The 14,202-nt window shown below is 35.9% G+C and overlaps 1 protein-coding gene across 1 annotated transcript in view; it reads right to left on the bottom strand.

The window, feature by feature from the left end:
• The window catches only part of LOC127513433 (neuronal migration protein doublecortin-like), a 59,363-nt gene that overhangs the window by 31,698 nt on the left and 13,463 nt on the right, over positions 1–14,202 (bottom strand). Inside the window, exons 2-3 of the mRNA XM_051895193.1 lie at positions 12,832–13,262; positions 6,283–6,617 (exon numbers count right to left, since the gene is read on the bottom strand). Coding sequence (XP_051751153.1) covers positions 6,283–6,617; positions 12,832–13,222 — 726 coding nt within the window. The 5' untranslated portion in view covers positions 13,223–13,262. The remainder of the gene's footprint in view (positions 1–6,282; positions 6,618–12,831; positions 13,263–14,202) is intronic.

Genomic DNA, 14,202 nt, shown 5'->3' with positions numbered 1-14,202 from the left:
GATACCACAAGACACCTTCAGGGGTTTTGTAGAGTCCATGCCTCATCGGGTCAGCGCTGTTTTGGCAGCATGTAGAGGACCAACAGCATATTAGGCAGCATACCCTTTAAAAATGTCTGAAAATATCCAATCAAGTGGCATCTGTATCTGCCTTATTTTTAACGTAGGAGCGGGTGCGTTCATTTATAACTTGAAGGTACGAGGCTTCTGGTGCTTCCAGTTATTCCGAAATCAAGTCCTGCCCTACTTTTTTCTCATTCCAGAAGCCACAGTAGGGAAGAAAAGACGATCAAAACTTAAAGTTGGCATGAAATGGAAGTTAACACAGGTGTCCATCTGAGTAACTACAGGTGTTGTTCATCACATTAACTATGAACATGATCCATTAACATTTGACAACCATAAACAGTCTTCATTTTCAACAGTATATCTGTCGTTTTATAATTAAACTTACAAAACTTTGTTTTGTGGATTTTTTTATTCTTTTCCAAATAGTTTGTTTGTGCTACAGTATCTTTAAAATAAATGGCATTTGGTTTCACATTTTCTTACATAATGCAAAGACATTCATAAACTTTTAAGTGTGGCTTAATTGTCTGAATACTCCTTCGGCCACTGATTCCTAGGGGTGACATCCTAACAAACCTTGACTTTGAGTCCCTCAGCCGGAAGCTAAGAGATTGCTGTTGTCAGCGATTAAGTGTGTGAGACATAAGAGACTCCAGTGGGACCACAGCAAATGCTGCAATTACCCATATCTAAGAAGAGTGGGTGGGATAGAAACAGCTTGGCTTTAACTCTGTAAAACACTCTAATCCTACAACCTCCATCTGTTAGCATGTGTGTGTGTGGTGCATCACATTAATACAAAGGAAACACACTCACACAGCACAGAGCTGGCAAACCCTTGAGAGACACAAGCCTTAGAGGAAGAGAGAGTTTGAAATTTGTGTGCCTCACGGCAACTGAGGAACCTTGAACAATAGCTGTCTGACTTTCTCTTTCCCTCCCTCCATTTTTGCTTTATCCTGGGGGCCTTGGCTGTCTTGGGTCTAAACAAATAAAAGTAAAATTTAATCTTGGAAGAGGCAGTGACAGAAAATGAGAAAGAGACAGAAACAGGTAGAGTGAAATCTATTCAGTTCCATTGCATTTGTATAAAGCTTTTCACAATACTAAAGAAAATTATTTCCTGCTTTTGTCCTTTTACTCCAGCTTACTCTTGCAACTTGGATTTGGAGTACTTCAAATATTGTTTGTATTTCCCAGTTAGCATTTTCCAGCAAGGTCTCCAAAATCTCACATGGAATTTAATTTCAAAATGGCCTTCAAGATGATAACAAAATTAGATGTTTTGATTAGAGAAGGACTATAATCAGACTCTATAGAGGAATTTGATTCTGGATAACTTGCTGTAAAATGGGAAGCTTGGCCTGGCTTCAATCGTTTTCTTTTTTAAACACAATCAGTTAGAGTAATACTAAAGCAAACAAACATGGGCAGTTGAAATAAGTCTGGGCAACATCTATAAAGATGGACTGAATAAACCAGATAGACCTGTTTAGATTCTATAGCTAAAGAAGTCCAGACATTACTTTGTTATATCTTGTCTAAAATCTGTGTGACAAAAGCTCCAGTGAGCACATGCTTTGTTCTCAGTGCAAATATTTCTGATTTGCTTTTCAAATCCAAACTTTAGGACTGAATGTCCGTACTGTCCTTATGCAAGTGCTGAAATTGTATCTGTGAGGTCAAAATCCAGTATTTCTAAATCAGTTGCCATTGTAATGACGTAAGTAAGATTTTAAACTTTCTGAGCTTGTAACAATAAAAAAATGACAGAGATATTACTGTTTTAAATATCACATATTAGATTTCAAAACCCAAATGAATGTGGCTTGGACCAGGTTTGTAAAAACTGAACTTTTTTTAGCTGTTGAGTCTACAAACAACCAAATGGACTTAATTTGGATATGACAAAAAATCTAAGATTTCTGTTGTTTAAGTTGATCATATATGCCTCAATCTACTCTAATGTCCTTTTGCACCATTCAGTGAAATTTAGTTCCCAGCATCCACTTCATGCTACAATATATTTCCTACTTCAGTTAACATGAAATTCCCTAAATCTGTCCTGACATATTGCTGTTGTCCACTCCAATGGACTTCATTTCAGTTATTAGAGTTGAAAAGACAAGTCTTGTGTGGGATGTACCTCTCTTGCTACTATAAACTGTGGGTAAAAGTCTGAATTTTCATCTTATCTGAATTTTGCAGGTCAGAATCCGGTTCTTAAGAACTCATTAGGGAGCATTCATGGAGTTCTGCTTGAGCAAGCAAATACAAAGGATACTCGGGAAGGACAGAGTGAGATAAAGGGAGCACGAGAACATGCTTATGTAAATGTTAATAAAATGAAGGAGGGATACAGTAGATGAGACTGACATAAAAGGAGAATAAGAAAGAGAAAAGCAAAAGGTTAACAGAGGGTCACGTCTCTCCTGCTATGCAGATGCATGGTACAGCTGCAATCAATGATGATATCAAAGTGAAGCAGACGTGAAGGATTAAAGATCCAATGATCCATATCAAAAAGCAAGCACACATACAGCTGCACATTAATAAACATGGCACAGTGAGCTGATAGTGTTTTATACATATGGAGCTGTAGATCTTGTAAAATGAATCAGTAAAGCTTAGTTCATGGTTACATGGCTGGTTTTACATGGCTTCTTGCTGGTCCAAAATGGTTTACAAGCTCAGCAAGGTCCCCACTAGATGGTCTACCACCTAAACCAGACCAGTTTTGACCGGCTAGTAACCAGCAACCATCTTCCAAAACACAGTCTGTACCTTTAATTGGTTTGAATTGAGTTTTCCAGTGGGGCGAGCATGTTTTTAAAACTGACACCTAATCTACTTACTGGTAGTTCAGCTAATCAACCATCTAGACACGCTTAGAACAGCTAATGACCATAAATGACGAAACTAGCCAAACAATCAGAAGCTGTTTTAGCTGGGTATTGGAGGATGGGGGAGTTTTAGTTGTAGCTGGAAATCAATATTTTGGCTAGTGGTGCTGACAAGAAACATTTCAGGAGTCAAAGAAAAATGATTTACAGGAACACAAATATAAAATAGAAGCATTAAAGAACAGAAATTGAATGATGGCAAAGGCTATGGTTTATACTGTGAACCAAAACCTTCCATTAGTGAGGTTGAATGAATGGCTAAATTATATTTGGCCTGAAACGCAGACTCCCACAGGAAACATAAAACCTAGCTGAGTGGAATTTGATTATTGCAGTGTTATGTGTGTTGCATGTTTGTCTGTGTTTGTTGTATTAGTTTACTTTTCTGAATGACTGACAATTCATTAAAAAAAAAAAAAAACATAAAAATAATCAACAAAGTAAACGAAGAGAACATGTTCATATACTGTTGATGTTTTAAATTAAAAAATGCTGTTCTTTGTGTGTGTTTGTATCTCATTGGGAATGTTCACAATGGCATACTTCCATGTTTCTCATTCTATTTCTGCAGTATGTATACTGTGCACAATATGCATATTTACTGTATGGAATACCCCAATGTCCTACTACAGCTGCCAAAACGTGCAGTACCACAGATCATAATGCATGAGGTTCTGTATCCCACAATACAACACACTTAGGGCTTGGCAATATGTACAGGTTGATGTGATAAACATGAAGAAATTTGTCAAACGTTAGAGATTTTGAATTATCATCTCTATTGTGATTACGGTCACATTGTAGTATTGTAGTGCCCTCACAGAATTTATCATTTGCATAGGTTTTTAAGGTATGTGGTTTTTAAAAAAAACAATTTTAAACCATTCAAGCGCAATTATTTTCTAGTGTGTCAAATGAATCATAAGCGATATTAGCCATAATTTATAACAACTCTCAGACTGCCAAAATGTGACATTATTTTACATTTCATAACATTTCATTAAAATAATTTCTATAATTTTAATAATATTATATAAGATAATTTGGTAACACTTTAGTTTAGGGAACATGTATTCACTATTAACTATGACTTTTCCCTCAGTAAACTCCTAATTTACTGCTTATTAATAGTCAGTAAGGTAGTTGTTAAGTTTAGGTATTGGGTAGGATTAAGAATGTAGAATAAGGTCATGCAGAATAAGGCATTAATATGTGCTTATTAATTACTAATAAGCAGCTAATATTCTAGTAATATGCATGCTAATAAGCAACTAGTTAAAATACCCTAAAATAAAGTGTTACCGATAATTTATACTCACTGATTTAAACGTCAAAAAGCCACTGAGGTCATGTTACCACAATGTAGCATATTAAAGTTTGAAATGTGTATTTTTGCATATTTTACACTTTCACATACAAAAAAAAAAAAAGAAAAAAATTAGTATGCAGCATACATTAAATACTGTGTAGTATACAGGAAGGAATATGGTAGTATTCCATTCCGAATACAGTGTCTCAGAACGGCTTTTCACACTGCGCTTAACCCTGTGTTATCGTCATTCTAAACCCTGGTTTTAACCCTGGGTAAAAGAATGTTTCACACTTGCAAATTAGAAGTGGGGTTAGCACCGCGTTTTACCCAGGGTTATGAAACCCTACCCTGCACCCCAGGCTAAGCACCTCTTTTACGGTGTTACAAGTTGCATTACAGTGTACAGTGTGAAAAGATGCAGTGTTAGGGGCCGTTCACACGGAACACATTTTTTCCATTCTAATCTGCTACTTTTCCATTGTTTTTCTATGTAAACACACGCTAGACGGATGTGTATGACCGCTGCGCTCACGTCTTGCATCTTTTGCAGCGTCTCGCGCATGACACAGTGTTCTAAAAATGCGGCGCTCAAGTTCAAGGTCTCAAGACCTTGCGTTTTTTTCCCATTCCACTGCCCGCATCTCGCGTTTTTCAAAGCAAAAATGCATTCTGTGTGAACGAGTCCTTAGAATGTTACAGCTAGATGCTTTGCAACAGACAACCAATCACTTGGCTCATATGTATGTGCTTTTGACAGTCATGGAAACACTGCACAGTTTCAGCATTTGATGGGAAAAATGTCTAATAGTGACGGAAAACACGACAATGGGTGTGAGGAAAAGACTGTGTAGGAAGCGCAATGGTAGAGCTTTTATGTAAACAGGTCACGTACTGCGTTTGTCCAGTCAATGACACTGATGCCGCAAATATGCAAATAAGGACATTAACCCAGGGTTTAGGAATGTACGTTGTGAAACGACAGCTTATGAATACCAGGGCTGCTTTTGAGTTTAGCTTGGAGAATTATGTTCATTATATTAATGATTCGATTCGTATCTTGATTCAATATCTATTAATTTGCCTAAATATCAGGTACAGTAGAGCCTACATGTTAATTTTTCTCAAGGAAACAAAATTAACATTTCAGTAAGCTGTGCTGTATCTTTCAACATACTTTCTGATGTTCATTTCTGTTTATTTGGTACTATAACTAGTAATAAAGTAAATTAAAGTAAATTAAACTGAGGCACAACAGCGATCTGTCAAGGCACATTAAAGAGCGCCAAAACGGTATTTCACAAGTTCACACTTAGAAATAAGTCAGATAAATGGCAAATGGTAAATGAGTGTTTATTAAGTAAATGGTAAGCGTATTTGGCATGCTGTCCGAGGAGAGGACTCCGAGCTCGGTATTTGGTCCAAACCCGCACTCCCCCCATATTCCTGGCTGTGGTAGGAACAAGCTAAGAGTGAGGAGGTTGGGTGGAGGAGGGATGTTGAAAACTATCGATGAATGTAGGTGAGTCGACTGTGGATATATATATATATATATATAGGCTTCCTCTCATGCTGATAGGATAGACATGGTAATTGCTGATGACAAGTTGATTGGATAGATTATTTGCATGTGCTCCTCCTGAACTTTGTTAATGAAACATCATTTGTTGTTTGAATTTTGTAATAAAATTGACAGAATTTGAAAGCTGAGACTTTGTTTCATATCAGTAACCTGCTCTGTCTTGTCTGTCAGCGCAATGTCCATGTCCTCTTTGCTCCGTGATGTTTTTTCACTGTGTGAGAAAATGAATGTGTGGCGTGAGAACATAAGAACAGTGTCAATCGCGTGACAGTTGGGAGCCCTGTGAATACCCAGGATTAATTGTTAACTCCAGGTAAAATCCCAGGCAACCCCAATGTGAAACGTCAAGCAAGATAACCCAGGATTCACAGTTTCAAGTGTGAAAAGCCCTATAGTGTATTGGTGTACTCCTCCCATACCTGTTTGCCATCCAGTGTGTAGATCCTTTTCACTGCTCCGCTCTCGAGTTTGATGGCCTCTGTGATGTCAGTGAGCACCTGCTCGAAAGAGTGTGCCGTCTTCTTATTGAGCAGCACACGGACGGCCTTCCGCGGCTTCACTCCGCTCCTCATCACAGTCACCAGTTTGGGTCGCACAAAGTCCTTGCTCTCCCTCGTCTCGCAGGCTGTGCGGTTAGCCAGCATGTTCTTCTGGCTGGCTGATGCTTTGACGTTGACCGACCAGTTGGGGTTCACATTTTTGGTGTAGTCCACTTTCTTGTAGTAGTTCTCGGAGGCGCAAACATAGCTCTCACCTGGATAGGTGGAAAACACAGAAACAGAGAAAGAAAGATGAAATGATTGTGGCAAATTATTTAAATTTGTTTTAATCTCTTAAAACAATTATGATAAAAAAAAACTAGGCCAAAGTTAAAATATTCATGGTATCATTGTTTTTATTAATATTTAAGAAATGTAAAGTGCAAAGAGGCAAATATTTGAAAGTAAACAAGATGTGTCGAACTACACACCCCTAAATATCACGTAAAAACAAGCGTGTCTTTGGTGGTTTGACATGTCAGTCAGATGACCCCCTTTAGATTTGAATGATGTTATTAACCAAAATGATGATAATTAAAAAGTCCAAATAGCATGGTATTTTAGTATGGTCAATTTTACATTTCCAAAAAAAAATTTATTAGTTAGTAACATTGTAATTACATAGTAATTGTGTAAGATCACAGTATGATTCAGTTTATTCAGTATTTCAAGTTAAGTGCAATTAATATGCTTGTGTAGTACAAAAAAAATATAAATTTCTACAAACTTAATCTTGATGGATGGATGGATAGATGGATGGATGGATATAGATATAACATATTGCCAAATTGGACTCCCAATTATTCCCGATTGTTATGATTACTAATAGGATAAACTGTCCCTGTAGGACCCTCTAAAACCCCTGAAGGGTTTTAATTATTTATTTATTTATTTAGATTCCTATGTGATTCCTTTAATTGAGCAGGAGCAAAACATTATACCAGTACAATACAAGTAGAGATCTGATAAATATTACTGTAATATTACATATCCAATGAGAAAAGAATTCTTTGTAGGAAATGTAGGAATTTATTTTTTTAAAAAGTTGGAATGTAATCAATTCCATTTGTATCCTTTAGGATTGGCTCCAAATTATGTCAGAAAATCCATCAGGAATCCTGTTCGCATTCCTTTAGGATATTTGTGACTACATTGGGGAGCAGTTAATGGTCCCCACAAGAAAAACGGCTTAGTAAACATACTAAATAATGCAAATCTAAAAATTCAAAAAGCTTTCTGTGAGGGGTGGTAGAAAATATTATTAGGTCTGTATAAAAACTATAGCAGGCAATGGAAAAGTCGTCACCATTATCAAAAAACAAATGTGTGTGTGTGTGTGTGTGTGTGTGTGTGTGTGTGTGTGTGTGCTACAGATTTTGATCATGTTCCTCTAGGCTCCTTTATTTGCTGTCTGCTCCCAGCTTGATTCATCTCAAATTCAACATATACTGACAGGGCAGATTTGCTCAGTAATGAAGAATGTCTTGTCTTTTCATGTGAAAAACATTTGCTGCTTCCAATTGCTAAAATAGTTTGGTGGGTTGAAACACAACTACAGAGAATTTCTAAGAAGAATGTTACAGTTATAGGGATTTACAGATACACAATTTTTGCCGATCAATATGATGGCTGCTGTAAGTCTCTACCATTTTGCCTGTTTTCTTGCATATTTATTTTCAACAAAATGGGATAAAATAAACCATATTATCTTCTCTGATGACGTGTTTACTGACGCGAAGGCGGGACAACCTGTCACTCACATTAGATTGACCAATAGCAAACCACAACCACATCCAATCAATTTCAGGTGAACAAAAACCAGTCCTGCCCTACATTTCTTCTTGTTCGAGAAGCTGTTTCACTCTGACATATGTCACAATAGGAAAGAAAAAAACTATCCCAACTTCCGTTTCATGCCAAATTTAATCAGACTGACACTAATCCTTTATGGCCCAATTAGCTGATAATGCTGTGGTCACTGATTTATTGTACAATCTGACTCTAAGTACATCCAAAATTAGTTTCCTCATGTGAACTATCTATGCAGGAGAAGTGCACTTGCATTGACCCCCAACAACTTAGATTCGGATTAAAGTAATTACCGGTTACACATACTTTGACCTGTAACTCAACCCTAGGTCAGTAGGTGGAGAATAGGCGGTCTTTTATGGCTGTTCGACCACATGAGCATTTACACTACAAAAGCAATTCGATCAAATGTGTTTTCGACTACCTCTGGAAGTGGTCAAAAGTGGACAATTTCAAAACATTTTACACCCCATTTACAAATGCATCTTAATTCCAGGTGTAAACAGGGCCTAAAATGTTAGCATGAGTGACATGCTAGTTGGACACAGTTTGAAAACACTACTCTGTGGTTTTAGAGTTTAAGTTAAATTATGCAAAATAGCTTCAAATGTTTTCCAAATAGCACTGTTGAAAACAAGCCACAACCCCTTTTTTACCACTGCATGTGTGCATTGGCCATGTTCCATATTTGCTGGACATAAAAGGCAGTACTGTATTGATATTCCTTGAACAGTTGTTAATCCTAAGTAATAATATGCTGCAATTAATTCAGCCTGTACTACATAAAATGCTTCATTCACACTTTGTTTTGTGAATAATTTCGGTTGAGCAGTTTTCTGGTTTCAACCTCCTGCTTTTAGACTGTAGTCTTAGACGTGTGTGAGTGTGAATGTACAGGATTAAAAGCTGGTGTCAACCTTTAATGGGCACATTACTGTTGGCATGGCAACCAGACAGGCCAACCAATCTGCTTTTAGCTCTTGGAGAGCTTAGTGCAGGTAGGCAGTGTGTGTTTCACAAACAACTGGTTTAGTGCTCATCACAAACTAATAGGACATTTCTATTAAGGTGTAACATGCAGACGAGGAAAGAGTTATAGAGGTAGAAAAGACAATAACCGACAAAGAAATGATATTTAGAAAATGTCTTTAAGATGTTTATGATTTAGAATGTATGTAAAACTGCTTTTTAAAGATGTTTATCAGATGTTTGCACACAACAGATGTTTTCCAGATGAAGTGCTCTTTAAAAGACATCTTGGAGATGTATGTGCGCTATCTGGGAGGAAAATAATCAGTCACTATGGAAACAAACTGAAACACAGGAAGAATCACAAGAACAGAATTACATTCAATGGGAACTAATATAAATGAAGAGACTAAGGGAAAACTTCAAACTCAGTCCACAGAAACAGGATATACGTGGCATAGGGTCGATTTTGGAAATAACTGACATTGTGATATTTTGTTTTTCTATGATATAGATATAGTAAAAAATACAGGAATTTTCCAACGTGATCTCATGAGAATACGTGTGTATTTTTACGAAAATTGTGGTTCTACCACACGTACATTTACTTACGTTTTCATACACACAAAAACGTACAACATTGACGTAGAGGACTAAAACGTAAAAATACTTACGTAATAACAGCAATAAAAACGTAAATCATGTAACGTAAAGTGTGAATGTATATGAATTCCCATGTATTAATATTAAAATCGTGGCTTTAATGATTTAATGTTTTTAGTCGAATTTATTGAAAGCAGTTTACTCATCTACTTAATATGAAATAACAGTTCTGTTCGTGACTTGTGCTGCTCGTTTCGGAGGATTGCATGTTAAACAAGACTACAATTTAAAACCTTATGAATAAATTTTCTGTAATTGTTTAACCATTTTGTAATATTTAGTTTGTTTGCTGTGAGACACAGAAGGCGTTTTCTCCTATGCAGTGACTGATAAGATACACCAAAACACAACATAAATTTACAAATCACATCAATTTTATTTGTTCGCTGTACTCCCAATCTTTAGAATCCATATGTTTGTAAGGAACAGATCCAAATTCAGCCCTTAATCCATCGATCTTCATTTTGATTCTCAGCAACAGCGACCGTCACAGTCAAAGCTCGCGCTCGTTATGATTCAAATTTGAAAGTAGCGCCACCCTCGAGAAGTGTTACGACATGGTTTACGGCACTGATATCAAACGCTCATTGGTTCTCACCTTCGTCACAGATTACGACATGCCGTGTTTCAGTGGATTGACATTTGAAATGAGTGTCGCGCCTTCACGGAGAGAAGCCGGATTCATCATATTTTCATGGATTAATAAATTAAATTCTGCTCTGTACCCTATAAAAAACTATTACCGCCAGAGAGGACTGTGACTGGAACTCATCATCATTTGAACTACTTTTGGTACCACTTTTGACATTTTCGCAAAAAAATAAATTATTGTGATTACGCTTGTTTGTCTGTCATTCTTTTATTTATATTAGTAGGTAGTTTAAAGAAATGGTTATGGGTAGGTTTAGGGGTAGGTGTAGGATTAGTGGCTCAAAATATCGTTTTAATGTTACATTTTTACTAAAATTGTCATTTTCCTACACATTTCTGCCCATTATGTTTTATTCTTTTAACATTCTGTATAAAATGGGTAGGTTTAGGTTCGGGATGGGGTTTAGGGATCTTACATTTATCTACAAAACGATAAAAGGGAAATTATACATATATCTCTAAGACATGATAAGATTCGTAAATATTTTACGTTTTTTCGCTGTAAAAAACGTAAGTATTTTTACGTTTTAGTGCCATAATTACGTCAATATTGTACGTTTTAGCACCTTTCTAAACGTACAAAAATGTCTGTTTTGTGTCTTTGAAAGTTACGTATTAATACCTACGTATTAACAATGAGACCAGGCTGGAATTTTCACAAGATGACTTGAATAGTTCTATTTGAAAATAATTGTTCTAGAATGACTGGGGTGAATTTGCAGTTTTTAAAGATATAGTTCAACTATAAAAATTAAACTTTTGTGATTAATTACTAAGCTCATGTCGTTCGAAACCAGAAAGACTTTTGTTCATCTTCGGAACACAAATTAAGGTATTTTTGATGAAATCTGAGAGCATTCTGTCCCTCCATTGACACAACTACCATTTTGACGCTTCAAAAAGTTCATAAAGAGATTGTAAAACTAATCCATATGAACTGAGCGGTTTAGTCCAAATTTTCTGAAGAGACTTTGATGAACAGATTGAACTTAGGTTTTTATTCAGGACCTTTATAAACATTGATCAATCAAACCTGCTAGACGCGCAAAAACAAACCTCTTCAAGAAACTCAAACGTGCTGCATAACACGAGAATGAACCTCATTGGTTCTTGCACATCAAGTGTGTGAGTTGATGAATGCTTATATGTGAATAAAAGCCTAAATTATATCTGTTCATCATATAAAGCGATCGAGTCTCTTCAGAAAATTTGGACTAAACCACTCAATTCATTTGGATTAGTTTTACAATCTTTTTATGATCTTTTTGAAGCGTCATTGTGTAGCTGTCTATGGAGGGACAGAAAGCTCTAAGATTTCATCAAAACGATCTTCATTTGCATTCCGAATATGAACAAAAGACTTGCAGGTTTAGAACGACATGAGGGTGAGAAATTAATGACAGAACTACCCCTTTAATTGCAAACCATTCTTTTAGAGCTGGACAATTTTGGAATTTGAGTGTTCGTACTTGGGTATTCTCTTTACAAGAACCAACTAAAACCTTTTTTAGTAACCATAAAATTAACAATAAAGAGTTCTTTAAAAAGCTCTTTCAGCTTTTATAGGCAACTTTCATTGAGTTTTCGGTCCCACTTTAAATTAGGTGGCCTTAACTACTATGTACTTACATTTAAATTAATCATTTGATACAATGCATTTATTGTGTACATACATGTTTTTACATTGTACTTATATTTTAAAACATACCTGCATGTAATTACATCTGTAATTAATTTATGTAATTACATGTATAATTACACTGTTGACCCGTCCCTTACACCTTAAACCTACCCATACCACCAAACCTGTCCCTAACCTTACCCGTATCCCACCTCAACAGCAGCAAAAGTGTTTTGCAATACAATGTGAACACAATAAGTATTACTTATAATACCTATAATATTTATTTTTTTGATGTAAGTAGTAGTTAAGGCCACCTTATATAAAGTGGGACCGAGTTTTTATAGGCTACAGTCCTATTGTTTTTCATCCATTCAATATGACTATAAAATAATAACAATTATGATTTTTTGTGGGATTGTATTTAAATAAAAATATTAAACAAAATAAGAAGTAATAATACTATTGTACTGGAAAATAAAGAATAAAAAAACAACTGCAAAATTACAAAGCTGATATTAAATAGTGTGAAATCTCTGTGAATGTTTCTCAGGCTAACTGCTTACGTAGAGATTTTTTGCTCAATACTAATATGCAAATTATATAGAATAAACATTATGGTTAACATAAACATAAATCCACCTCTATGCACATGCAGAGATTTTCCAAATTTTTCAAAAATGTTTCCTTAAACCTCACTGCCTCAGAACACTCACCTTCCTCGAGCTCATCCAGATTGGTGATCTTCTGTGATCCATCGATGGTGAAGATGTATCTGACCCCTTGTGGCAGGTTGATGTGGTCAGACAGAGAGCGGGTCAGGTCAGCCAGCAGAGCATCAAACGTGCGGAAACGGTCACTGGCCACTGCATACACGATGCCCTTGAAGTAGCGGTCGCCGTTGCGGTAGAACCGTACCTTCTTAGCCTTCTTCTCATTGGTCAGAGCCTGGAGGGTGCGTGTACGGTAAAAACTGCAGTGAGCGCTGTGAGTGGGGCTGGGGAGGCCGTTGGCCCGTCCACCTCGTGGGGTCCGAGACGCCTTGTCCCGCTCATCAAAATGGCCGAAGTCCAGCTCCATGGCAACATGTTCAGAGGGGGCATCCATAGTGGTGGTGAAGGAGGTCTTGTACTGAAGAATTATGGGTCTGAAATGAATAAGAAATAACATAAAAGACAGAATTATTTTTGGAAGATACATATTTTTCAGAAGATTTTATTATTTCTGACTAGGGAAAGCAAATATGGAAGATTGTTGTCACCACGGAATAAAAAAATTAAGAGATAACTGCAACTTTTTATCTCACAATTCTTTTTTTTTTTTTTCTCGCAAATGTAAGTTATAAAGTCCAATTCTGAGAAAAAAAGTCAGCTTACAATTTATATATCACAATTTTGAGAATTATGAGATTGTGAGATTAAAAAGTCGTAATTACCTTTTTTTTTTTTTGGGTGGAAACAAACTTCCATACAAAAAGTCAACTAAAAAATACTGCATAAATGAGCCAATGACTTATATCCATGCTAAAGAAAAATCTTTTAAAATGAAGGAAAAATCCAGTGTAAAACACTCAGGTTCTCTTTGTATGTATGTTGGTTTCATTTGTTTTTTAAAAAACTTTACAAGAAAATTTTAATGACTCGTGGTTTAACCAAGTAAAATGTAATAACATATTCGGTAACACTTTAGTATAGGGAACACATATAAACTATTAACTACGACTTTTCCCTCAATAAACTCCCAATTTACTGCTTATTAATAGTTAGTAAGCTAGTTGTTAAGTTTAGGTATTGGGTAGGATTAAGAATGTAGAATATGGTCATGAAGAATAAGGCATTAATATGTGCTTAATAAGTACTAATAAATAGCCAATATACTAGTAATATGCATGCTAATAAGCACTTAGTTAGAAGACCCTAAAATAAAGTGTTACCACATATTCCCCTTACACCTTAATTTTGAGTGTACACATCTCAATCATTATTCATCAAAAGTTTTGTAAATATGTTTTTCAAATATCAAATAGCCAATAGCCTGTCATATTTATACAAATATAATAAATTATGAATTCATGAATATCATTATGT

The sequence above is a fragment of the Ctenopharyngodon idella genome, chromosome 5 (assembly GCF_019924925.1).
Source record: "Ctenopharyngodon idella isolate HZGC_01 chromosome 5, HZGC01, whole genome shotgun sequence".
NCBI lineage: Eukaryota > Metazoa > Chordata > Actinopteri > Cypriniformes > Xenocyprididae > Ctenopharyngodon > Ctenopharyngodon idella.
Note: the sequence above shows the minus strand (reverse complement) of the source record. Positions and strands in the feature narration are given on the sequence as shown.